Consider the following 12140-nt stretch of genomic DNA (forward strand, 5'->3'; position numbering starts at 1 on the left):
TACAGAGTCCTCAATAGTTGCTCCCTGCATTCTGTCCAGGGTTTATATTTGCATCATGTGGGAGAGTTTGGGTGGAGTGGGCTTACTTCATCTTACCTGAATGTGGAACCTGTCTGCTTTGTGTTTTAACAAGAATTACTTGTATATTCAGAAGAAAGCTCCGAAACCAAATGTGTTGTTTTTGTTCAAACCCCTGTCATGGAACGTGGCAGCATCCAGCTGTGAGTATAATCTTCTGTTCCTTTGCAGGGACACAGCTGACTGTAGAGGTCCACTCTCGAGACGCCATGCCCCAGCTGCTCAAGAAGTTCTCCTTGGCTAAATGTACGTGCATGAGGGGCCACTGGTGTGCAGAGGGCTGGCAGGGAGGATTGAGGGCAGCTGGGTGTGGAAGAGCCCAGCACGAGGGTCTCGAGGGGAAAGAGAGACCCACGCTCTGGGAAGAGGCAGATGCATCACAGCTTTGCCCTGCGGGACTCTTTCCACACACCCAGCCACCAATGTTCTTGAGCCTCTGGAATTAGGCAAGGGTAACACAAGGCATTCAGCTAAAGATACTCTTCATCACACAAGTGTATTGTTTTTAGATACCATTTATTGACTGCTTGGTAAGAGGCATGCACAGTGATAATCACTTTACGTTCACTAACTTTTTAACCCTTTGACACATGCTAGTATTCTTCCCACTTTTTAGCTGAGCAAAGTGAGATGCAGAGAGGTGAAATCACTGCTTAAGTCTCCCAGCTAAGAAGTGGGTTAGCCCAGGCCTGACCCTGATGCCTGTGCACTCAGCCACTGCACTTTGCTGTCTTTGGTGCACAGCCCAGGGCCCAGGACGCACTGTCTCCTCCACGCCCTTCTCAGTCCTCTCCCTGTATCTGACTGTCTCATGGCGTTGGAGGCTTCGGAGGAAATTCAATCCAAGGAACGGAGGCTGCAGAATGGCTTAAGTCTTCTCCGTGTCTGTTCAGTAGGCCAAGGCAGGTCCTCCCGGACTCTCTGTTCATGCAGTCCTCAGCAGTCAGGGGCTCAGGGGCTTTCCAGTGGAGAGAGAGAAGACTCTGAAGTTCCACTGTCCTGGTTCAGATCGCAGCTGTGTGATCTTGGACAAGTGGCTTAACCTCTGCTTTGAACTCAGTTTCCTCATCTATAGAAGGAGGAAAAGAATTATGCCTCCCTCATTGCTGTGAGGTTAAATGAAATGGCAAATGCAAAGCAGAGGCCAGGCATAGTAAGTGCTCAAGAAATGCTAGCTACAAAAGCTAGCTGTTTTTCAGGTGGCCTGTGTATGTTTGCAGCCTTCTTTTGTTACCTTTATAGCTTGCAGTGGCCTTAGGGGGCACAAACCCACCTGCTGTGGCAGCCCTGCCCTAAACCCTTCTGGTCCCACATCTTCCCACCCATACCGAGGCTGTCCCATATGGCAAGAATGCACCCTACTCTGAAAGCCTTCCAGAAAAATGCATCCTGTGGCTCTCTTTTGAAGACCAATGAGGTTCCTGAGTTTTTTCTATAGAATTCAAAATCTTTACCCAGCAGGAAACATTCCTTTCCTTTTGTCCATGGAGACTAAAACTATTTGCTTCATTCTGCTTTAACAGTCCTGAATTTACAGTATTTGGTTGCCCTTTAACCTTCCCAAGGAATAATTTCAAAATTACTTGACTTTTTGTATTTTCAAGCTCCATACCTACTGCCTTCCTCCTACCCTCCAGCCCCTTTTCATTTTCCTTTTTGCTCATGGTCAGTTCTCCGTCTGGGATTATCTGGCAGTAAATTTGTTAGCACCCTCGGCATTTCCAGCTGTGCTCCAAAACAGCAGGAGATTCCAGAGGAAGGCAGGAGTGCCAGGGCCACTGAAGAATCCAAGGACTTGAGATCAGAGCAAGGTCTAACTCTACCAGCTCAGACTGTGGCTCCCTTGCCTTGTCCTCCGGTTTCCAGTCCTCCGTCTTTCCCCCTTTCCCCCACTGGAAGGTCACAGCAATTCCAGCAGCAATTCAGCAGTGTGTGGGGATGGGAGCACGGAGGCTATGAGGAGAGTGAAGAGGAGGGAAGGAGAACCACACAGAGAAATGCCTGGATTTCTTTCTTCTCAAGTGTCTCTACTTCTGACCTTTGGGAATTGTAGGTTTGCAAGGTGATAAAAATGGAAACACAAGACCCCGGCAGCCTGGAGGGAAAGATGCCCATGGTAAGTTGCAGGTCCTTCTCAGGGCTGTTCTCAAGGATGGAAAATTGGTTTAGCCTCGTGGCCCAGCTCCTATCAATTGTTTCTGGCTTTCTGGGGCACTGTGCTGAGAGGCTGGGGCAGCCTCTGGGCTCAGGCAGGAAGGAGCATCATGATTGATTAGCAATGTCTGCTGTGAGTGCAGATGAGGAAGGAAAAAGCTCCCACACCAGATGTCGTCTCAAAGTTAATGCATAAAGCCCACCAATAACAAGACAACCCATTATGGGAGACGTTAAAAACAGAATTCAGAATTATGTTGACTTTAAGCAGAGTGCCAAATGTCTATAATGTAAGATGTATGTGAATAAGCAGAGTAGGACAGAAGAAGAAGCACTGAATAGGATAAAAGACGGCCTGAGTTCAAATCCTGACTTGCCCCTCACTTGCCTTCCCTGGGCCTCAGTTTCCTCCTCAGAGACCAGATGGCCTGCAAGGCTTGGTACAGCTCAGCCCTCCTTCCCATTGTTTTGCTTTATAATTAGAACAGTTTAGTTAATGCTACTGGTATTTTAAATGCATTTCTGCAAAATCAAATTTGGATCTTATATAATCTGCTTAGAGGGTAGGTTTCATGAGGCATAAAGCATTATTGGTATTTTTAATGTTCAGATATTGTAAAATGGAGCCACAGATGAGTGAAACTGGTAATAGGGTTTTCAATCCCGTTTTTAATGCTGTCCTTCTTCCAAATGGGATGGGGCCTGATTGACAGAGTGACATTCAGTGGTATCCTGTTAAATGTGGAAGTGTACTTCACATCCACTTAGGCCACCCCGATAGCTCTTGATAGGGATCAGCAGGAGCCAAACACTGGAGGGAGAGGGTGTTGAGAAGTGGGGACCCAAAGCAGGGACCTGTTGGGACATCTGCTGTCCCCTTCCATGGGGCTGGCCAGACAGATGGCTGCACTCAGGGACCACACAGGGCAGGAATGGGCAACCAGGGAATGACCTCCAGCTCCAGAGGATTGTACGGGAGTCGGGACCCAGCTAGGCTGCAAGGGAGCACCAGTGTAACCAGTGTAAGACGGTACAGCACAGAAGATTTGGAGGGAGTCCAGGAAATGTCTTGGTCCTGGTAGAAGGAGCAGAGAAACGAAGAAAGACAATGCTAGGTTGCTAGGCGTGGCCACAGGCACCATGGTAAGGTTTGCACAGCCCGCCTGCCCCACTCACACCCCGCCTTCTCTGGGGAAAAACAACCCTCAGATCCAAGATGCAACAGAACAGAAAGCGACCAGACCCTGGCCTCCCTGGGGCTACAGTGTGTCCTCAGGGAGCAGTGGGCAGCATGAGGTGGTCTTGGAGGGATATACCAAATCTAGTTTGGCGTTGAAGAGGAATAAGGTCTGGTTCCTACCAGGAAGGGAGTTGGAGCAGTGGGGAAAGGCAGAAAGATCCATGAGGCATGCTCCTAAAGCTGAACTTGACTTGAGCCTGGGGTTCCCTTGTGGACAGGCATTGGATTGGCCTTCTCCTGAACAAGCTGACATTTTGGCTAATGCTGGCCCAGAAGAGGGTCATGAAGAGCTCAGGCCAGGGCTGGAGGTGACACACCCCTCCCCACCCTCTCACCACATCTCCCTGGGGCTATGGCCCTGAGGCAAGGGCAGCTCTTGGAAGATGTGTGGGCATGATGCACTGCTGCCCCACCACTGGGCTCAGAGGCTACACACTTATTGCACCGCACGCCTGCCCCTGCCCTGCATCCCTTCCCCCTGCACTGCACTGTACTGCACCTGCTCCTGCACTTATCTTCAGAGGAGTGCCCACACCCTGCACCCTCCCAGAGAGCAGTGACCCTATCATAACAACATGGACAACCATCTCATCCATCCTCCAGGAGCTCTATAGATGTATGACTCAGGCTGCATGGCTTGTCCAGTGCCCAAAGCATGGAGGACATCCAGACCAGACCAAAACACAGGCTTCGTGCAACTAGGCCAGGGACTTTCTCACATTGCTCCACTCTCCCCAGGCGTCCTGCTGTTCAGGGCCCCACCAGCACCCCTCACTCACCCAAGGCTGGGAGGCTCTGAGGTGGCACACTGAGAGGTGGATGGGACCAACTGAGTCAGGGGTTCAGTTCCCCTTTGGCCCTGTCTTCCTCCCGCCCAGCTACCCTGATTATACTCGTCTGCTGGCTCAGACTCTGCTGGGCCCAGGCTCTCCGCTGGGCTGGCACAGAGTTTGCTGCCAGGGCTGTCCTGTGTCCTGTGGGGAAGCCCGGGGGGCTGCTGGCCCTGGGTGAGCGTCAGACATAGACCTCCCTCCCAGGCCCACTCTCTGGGCAGCAGGGCTTCCTATGAGAAAGGCTGGCCCAGCTTCCCTCAGGGTCCTCCCTGCAGCACCTCCGGGGACAGTGGCCATGGCTGGCTTTCTCAGGCTGCCCCAGGCTCCAGCTGACTGTGGGCAAGGGAAGAGGCCTGTCTGGATGCCAAACACCCACCCTGAAGGGTCCCCACTGAGCCCTCCTCCTGCACCCATGGTGCCCTGTGGTATCTCCACCCCAGGAGCCATGTCTGTGGTATGGAACCTCCCGCCTTGGGCTCAGCAGGGACCAGCATTGCCCAATCACTTCCCACAGAGTGCTCGTTCCTGTAAAAGCTATCAGGGAATCTGCAGAAAAACTAAATCATGGGAAGAGGTGGGGGGAACTCTATCATCACCATGGCTAGGGTGCAGTTTATTGAGGTTAAACCAGGCTCTTTATTGCTGACTACCAGAGTCTGCAAATAGGCTTATATTCCTTTCAGAGTCCCAAGAGGATTATCAACGTTGTCATATTTCCCAAACTAATTTGACCAAGGACCCCTTCCAGGAGATAGAGCTCTTGGCACCAGGGTTTTGGGAGCCAGGCTTTGGGAATTGTGTTAAAGGGTGGGCAGCCCTTAGTGCCTCAGCACCTGACCAGGGCCTCCCTGTGTTTCCAGCCTACCCCTGGAATCGGTCTGGCCTGAAATCCATGTCACTCGACCTGCAGCTGTTTGAGAAACTGGACACCTATGCCTCACAGGTAGGAGAGCACAGCCTCTCTGGCCATGGCCCCCCAAGGTGGCTTGGAGTTCCCAGATTCAGGGCAGCAAAGCCTCTCCCTAGATCCCTCCTGAATGTACCCCGAGTCATTTGGATGGATGGCCCAGGAGCACCTTTTCACAGCACATGGGAAAGGGAGCAGAATATCCAATGCCATAGGCACTGACCCAATACTGCAGGGTCATTCCATCCCCTGCTCCACCCCTAGCCCCGTTGCTCCTGTCCCGGACCACACACCCTGGGGCAACCCTGCCTGCCCTCCTCCGGCCCATTTGGACACTGCACCTGCTGAGCCATGCCAGCCTCCAGCCCGTCAGGAAGGGAGGGAAAGGACGATGGCTGCCGAGGGCTGGCCTCACTGTGACCACAGCACACTCAGCCCCAGAGTGCATGACCCACTTCAGGCCTGGGCACATCTGGTGTGGGGAGCGACAGCTACAAAAGCTGAAGGACTAGGGACATGTGGGATTCATGGGAGCCAGATGAGCTCATCAAGAGGATGGTAGAAAGGACCAAGGAACTGGACCCTTTTCTGAAGGTCAGAGTGAGGCATCTTTTAAGCAGGGAGATCTTTTGGAAAGACCACCCTGTGGTTGGCCCATAGGAGGCACCCAGGACCTTTTTTTATTGAGTTGATGAGTGAATGAATAGGTATGTGGATCAAGAAAGTCAGATAGAGGCAGGGTTGTCAGTTGGGGGACATCCAGCTCTCCTGGCAGGAGAAGGCAAAGCCTGACTCAAGTGGGGGCACTGAGGCCAGAGAGCAGGAGAACAGTCAGGGCTGAGCTAGAGGCAGAGGTGAAGGACCCAGTCACCAGTGTGCAGAGAGTGAGGGGCTAGAGGGATCAGATTGCTAGACTGAGTAATGGGGGCAGGGTGGGGCAACTCTTCACCATAAAGTACAAAGGAGAAGGAGCAAGTTTGAGAGGATGATGACTTTGTTTGAGGGCTGATAGACTTTGGGCATCTGTGTCGCATCCAGTGGAAATAACCAATTGGAGAGATGAGCCCAGAGCTTTTGGAGAAGTCTAGGCTGGAGCACTGATTTGGGAGTCATCAGATTCAGCTGAAGCCATATGGGTGTCATCATGAGGGTGGGGGAGTGGTGAGGAGAGTCTGAAGAGCCTGGGGCCACCAAAGAGGCTGGGGCAAGGCCAGGAAGAATCCGTGTGCTGGCAGAGAGGCACAGTCAACAGCGGGAGCCATGCAAGCTGATCACATGAGATTAGGACAGACTCATTTCTGCTACTGCAGCAATGAAGTTGTTCTGCCTTCCACAGGGGTCATTCAGAGAAGGGCTGGAGGCCTCAGTCAGAGTCTGGTGGGCTGAAGAGCAAGCGGGAGGAGAAGGAGGAGGACCAATGAGTAGAGAGTAGACCCCACCGGAGCCTGGCAAAGACCAGGCTCACAAAAAGGAAGGAGAGAGGAAAGATGGGAGGAGGTAGGAGCTCTTCCTTGGGGGCCCAAGGTGGGGATGCCGGCCTGTGTGTCTCTTGGGAGTGAGGGAAGGAGGCTGTCCCAGGCTGAGGAGGGTGAGACACATGGTAGTGTCCACCAGGAGCAGTGAGACGCGCTGCTGGCCAGAGGAGCTGTGCCAGGAGCCCAGTTGAGTCCAGAAACCCAGCCACAGGGCAGGCGGTGGCCAGAGCCAGCCAGGTCTAGGGGGACCAGGAGGTCAGGACCAAAGGACCAGAAGCCACAGAGCTGAAAGTTTGAGGTTAAGTCAGGAGTTGATCAGGCCTAGAGTGGGCCTGTGATGCATCAGGTTCTCAGTCCTGGGAGAGGGACAAAGATCAGGATCATGGACACTGAGCTGGACACAAAAGAAAACAGAGCTGAGAGCAGCTGGGAGATTAGGAGATGACAGGAGCGCAGAGGTGGCCCTGAGTTCAGAGAGCCAGCATGGTGGGAAGTGGACAAGGGGTAGGTCCAGGTGCTCGGATGTAGGTGGTAGCAGGGTTCCAGGGGAAAAGACAGTGCCCTGGAGGTGGGGGCTGAAGTGGGGCATGGGAACCTGTTGCAGGAATTAAGCTCCCAGTTGTTCTAGAAGGATGGAACACAGACAGAACTGCCTTTCCAGCAATCCCGACCGTGTCCTGCTGTGAAGCCCTGTGAAAAACACTAGTTCCTTCTTGACCAAGACTAGGAGCTGCTAAAGCCAACCAGATTTCCTCTTATATGGCCCCAGGATCTACAAAGAAAGATGTGCTGGCTCTAGGGCCTGCACTGCCTGCCCTGTCCGGTCCCAAACCGGGTCACCCTCAGTCTCTGGGCCTCTCCTCCTCCTCCTCCTTTTCCTTCTCTGCCTGGAGAAAGAATGGCGGCGGCTGCAGGTGACAGGGCTCTGGGGCCCCTCTGGCCCTCCTTCAGGAGCTGACACAGCCCACCCCTCCCTCACCCAGGTGACGGTCAAGAGTGGCCTGGATGAGCTGGTGAGTGACCTGCTCCAGGAGGCCCACAGCGACCTGGAGAGGGTCCGTGCCATCTGGATCTGGATCTGCCACCACATAGGTAGGCCCACCTGTGGCACCAGTGGGTCCGGAAGCCCCCAGCTCCACTCCCCAGAGGCCCCCGTTCCCAGGGGACTGTCTCTGGGTCTTGATCACCAGTGTGTGCAGATTGAGATAGATGGTGGGGAGGCTCTCAGATCCAAGGAGAGTAAACCCCCGCTGTGTACTAACTGCCCCCATGAAGGGCCTGCAGGTGGTGGAGGGGGTGGGGGGATGCCACACGGCCCTCCGCCCACAGCCGGCGGCGACAACTAAGGCCCTTCACCCAGAAGCAGCCTTCCCTGGGGCCTGGCTTCCTGCTTCACAGACACAAGGACCCAGGGGAGGTCATCACCACAGAGGATGGCCATTAGGGGGAGAAGTTAACACGACACCAGAGGTTTCGTGAAGTACAGTGCCAGGGGGGCAGGCTCTCCTCTCCCTGCTCCCTGTTCCCACACCAGCGGCCTCAGGAGACCTGAGCCTGGGCGGCTGCCCATGGCCTTGAAAATCTCACCAGGCCAGGCCAAGCCCCAGAGATGGTTGCCAGGGGGATGCTTCCTTGCAGAGTCTTCGCGAACCGAAATGAGAGGATGGAGAAGCCAGGTCATGGGCTCCTAGTGTTTACCTGTGACCTAAAGACTGGCCGTAGCTTTCCTGACCTGCTGCCACCTGGTCTCCTCCTTCATCCTCAGCAATAGGCAGCCAGAGAGCAGCTTAGGGGAGGGGCTCACCTGGCACAGGTGGGGGGCTGGCTCTAGGGGCTGCAGGTCTGCCTCCTCCCACCCAACCCCCCCCCAGGATCAGAAAGAGAACCTTTGTGGGGCTTCACTTAGTGTCCCCTCCTCTAACACACTCACACACTCACACATATGCACACACACACACACACATACTCACGCACACTCACACTCGTGCACTCACCCATGCACTCACACGTACACGCAGATATACTCACACATTCACATGCACACTCATGTACACACCCACACATTCACACACTCCCTTTGTGCCGTCAGTGGCCACAGTGACTCCTGTTCAGGACCTCACCGCAGGCTCACGGCCCCCTTCCCAGTGCCCGTTAGTGAAGTGACAAGGCTGTCTTCTGGATTTGGGGGCATGCTGCAACTTTGGCTCCGTGTGCCCCTCTGGGTCAGTGTGAAGCTTTGCCCCTGGGGCTGGCAGCAGGGATGGGTGAGGGTCTCACTGGAACTACTTGCCGGGTAGCCTGCTCTGCCTGCACAAAGAGGGGATAGCTCCAGATTTCCTACCAGCTGGGGCCGTGGTTCCATTCAGCCCAGGGTGGTTTCCCCTGAGCCCCAGGAAGGTGGGCCCAGATGGCACCGAAAGCCCAGCTGAGGGGTGGGGACAGATATGGAAGTGGGGTCTCCTCCCTCCTCCAAACCAGTCTCAGCTGCCTGCCCTGGACCTGACCCCTAACAGCCTCCTCCTCTGCCCTCCAGAGTACGACGTCGCAGCTGCCCAGGAGAAGGACCACCAAGCCTTCAAACCCACTGTCATCCTGCAGACCCAGAAGACCAACTGCGACGGCTATGCCGGGCTCTTTGAGAAGATGTGCAGGTACAAGGCGCTCCAGCGAAAGGCAGGCAGTCCCGGGGGGCCGAACCCCTGACCCCAGCCCTTTGCCCCTTCCAGAGCATGGTCAGCTTTTTCCTCTGCCAGGCCTGAAACCCGAGTTTGCAAACTCTGCTCTGGAATCCAAGTGAGTCCTAAAAGGTCAATTATTCCCTTTTTAACACCAACATAATTGACTTTGTACCATCTGCTGAGCTTTGCGGTACATTAACATAATGGCAGATGAATGCACAGAGATAATTTGGTTATAAAAGGCCCTTTTCCTGCCTTCTCCCATCTCTGTGCAGCTGAAGGTTAGAAGAACGGCAGGCCTGGGAGCAGGGGACAGTGGCTGCTGACGCCAAGGGGACTGTGAAGGCTGTCCGTGGGGCTGGCGCAGGGGCCCTCTCTGGGGAAACTAAAGGTCTCCTGTCTGAAAAGAACTGGCAGCTGCAAAAGCTGAGTAATGAGGGAGCAGCTTCTCTGGGAGCCTTTGGGCTCCATTTTTGTGCTCCAGGATTGAGCACATGGCCAGGTACTAAGGTGGGTGACAGCTGCAGCCTGAGCAGGAGAATAGGCGAGTGGCTGGTGAGGAGACCATTGCGTTTGGAGGCGTCATTCTCGCTTCCGGTGACCTTGAGGCAGGCTCAAGGCCTGGAGAGCCCAGCTGACGCCCCCAGCTTCCTGAGGCCACTCTTGGAGGTTTGCTGGTTTCCCTGGGACTACCCAAGATCCCCCTCCCCAGGAGAATCGATGAATGGCTGCCCCCTATCCCTGCAGCCTCTGGAAGAGGGGACTGTGGGTGGTGATTCATTAAACCGGTGTAGCAACAAGCACTGGGCAGGCAGCTGTGATAAGCCAATGCTGCACCAGCAGCCACAGAGCATCTGTTCCTGGGGGACACACAACCTATAGACCCCAGTCACACTGCCTCCCACCCCCTCCCCACCACCCTCAAACATAGACCCACACTTGGCCCCCGTGTTGCTCCAAACCTCCTTGTTCCAGTTTGCTAATGCTGCCATTTTGCAAAATACCAGAAATGGATTGGCTTTTATAAAGGGGGTTTATTTGGTTACAAATTTACAGTCTGAAGGCCAAGAAAATGTGCAAATTAAGGCTTCAACACAAGTTTACCTTCACTGAAGGAAGGCCAATCACATTGGGAAAACCTCTGTTAGCTCAGAAGGCACATGGCTGGCATCTGCTGATCCCAGGTTGTGTTCCAGCTCCTCTGTCAGCTCCTGTGCATTCTTCAAACTGTTGTTCTTGGGGCATTTTGTCCTCTCTTAGCTTGTCTGGAGCAAACTCTAGGCTAGTATCTCCAAAGTGTCAGCAAAAGTCTGCTTTCAGTGGCCATCTCCAAAATGTCTCTCTTGGCTGCAGCTCTTCCAAAATGTCACTCTCAGTTGTTCTGAGGCCCTTCTGTCTGTGAACTCCTTTGTATGGATTCCAGTGATCCAATTAACACCCACCCTGAATGGGCGGGGTAACACCTCCATGGAAATTATCCAATCAAATGTTTCACTCACAGTTGATTGAGTCACATCTCCATGGAAACACTCAATCAAAGGATTCCAATCTAATCAACACTAATACGTCTGCCCCCACAAGATTACCTCAAAGGTAATATCGTTTTGGGGGACATAATACATCCAAACTGGCACACTCCTGCTCTGGTCCCTGCTCTTCCCTCCAAGGCTCTCCCGAGACCAGCACAGGTTGAGATGCAGAGGAGGCTCCCCTCCCTCTCCTCCAGGGCAGCCCTCTCCATCCTCTACACTCTCACCACCCTCTCTCCCAGGAACCTGGCTCCTTTCCAGCCACCCTGCCCCAGGCTCTCCTGCCCTGGGTTCCTGAACAAGACTAAAGATCCATCCCGTCCTCAAAGTCCTCCAAAGCCTGACCTCAACCACTGTCCAGCCCTGCATCCGACACAGCCTCTCCATCTGTGTTCCAGCACTCACTGTGCTCCCATCTCCCTAACACTCCTGGCAGCCTTCCTCCTGGCCCGGCTTGACCCTGTCCTCCCTAATGTCATCACAGCACCTTATAATATCAGCTCACATTGCCTTGTGCTTTGGTTTAATAATTTTTTAGTTAAAAAATACTTGTTCATCATAGATCATTTATAAAATGCACAGAAACAAAAAGAAGAAAATTTAAAGTACCCCAAATGCCCCTACTTCAAGAGAACACGGTCAAAGTCTTGGCATATTCCTTTCCAGACTTGGTTCCACGCATGCAGACGTTTCCTGTGCTCATTTCTTCTCTCACCAGCACAGCCAGGCCTTCCATGTCTTTAGCGCCTCCCTCTTTCTGCCTCCCCCAAGAGCACCCGTCTCAGAATCCTGCACACAGTTGGCCTTCAATATTTATAGAATGACAGGAAATGAGAGGACATTCCTAGCAGACATGTCTGAGATGGGTTTTACTCTCTTTTTAAATAACAGCATAGCTATCGATCTGCTTTCAGCTCCATTTGTGCCTGGCATCTCTTCCAGCATGTGATTATTTTCATCTGAATTTGCAAATTTGAAAACACTCAGGATTTATTTTAAGTAGTGGAATGTATCATTCTTTATCCAGCATAAGCTTTCTAGCATGGTATAGAAGGAATGCCAGATTGAAAGCCAGAAAGACCTGGGTTCTCATCCTTAAGTTACCATTTCTTAAATTTCTCCTTCAGAGGCAAGGCATTTAACTTCAGGACCTCAGTGTTCGCATCTGTGCATTGGGGGCTGCTGTGCCTGCTCAGCAGGGCTGCAGGATTAAAGGAGAACATGCAGCTGGGGTTTGCTACCCTGA

The 12140-nt window shown here is 53.3% G+C and overlaps 1 protein-coding gene across 1 annotated transcript in view; it reads left to right on the forward strand.

Moving 5' to 3' along the window:
* Positions 1 to 12140, forward strand: part of KY (kyphoscoliosis peptidase) — a 48709-nt gene that overhangs the window by 20886 nt on the left and 15683 nt on the right. Inside the window, exons 4-8 of the mRNA XM_037828057.1 lie at positions 250 to 324; positions 2132 to 2194; positions 5166 to 5248; positions 7671 to 7779; positions 9221 to 9338. Of these exons, the coding sequence (XP_037683985.1) occupies positions 250 to 324; positions 2132 to 2194; positions 5166 to 5248; positions 7671 to 7779; positions 9221 to 9338 (448 nt within the window). The remainder of the gene's footprint in view (positions 1 to 249; positions 325 to 2131; positions 2195 to 5165; positions 5249 to 7670; positions 7780 to 9220; positions 9339 to 12140) is intronic.

Source organism: Choloepus didactylus, chromosome 1 (assembly GCF_015220235.1).
Source record: "Choloepus didactylus isolate mChoDid1 chromosome 1, mChoDid1.pri, whole genome shotgun sequence".
NCBI lineage: Eukaryota > Metazoa > Chordata > Mammalia > Pilosa > Megalonychidae > Choloepus > Choloepus didactylus.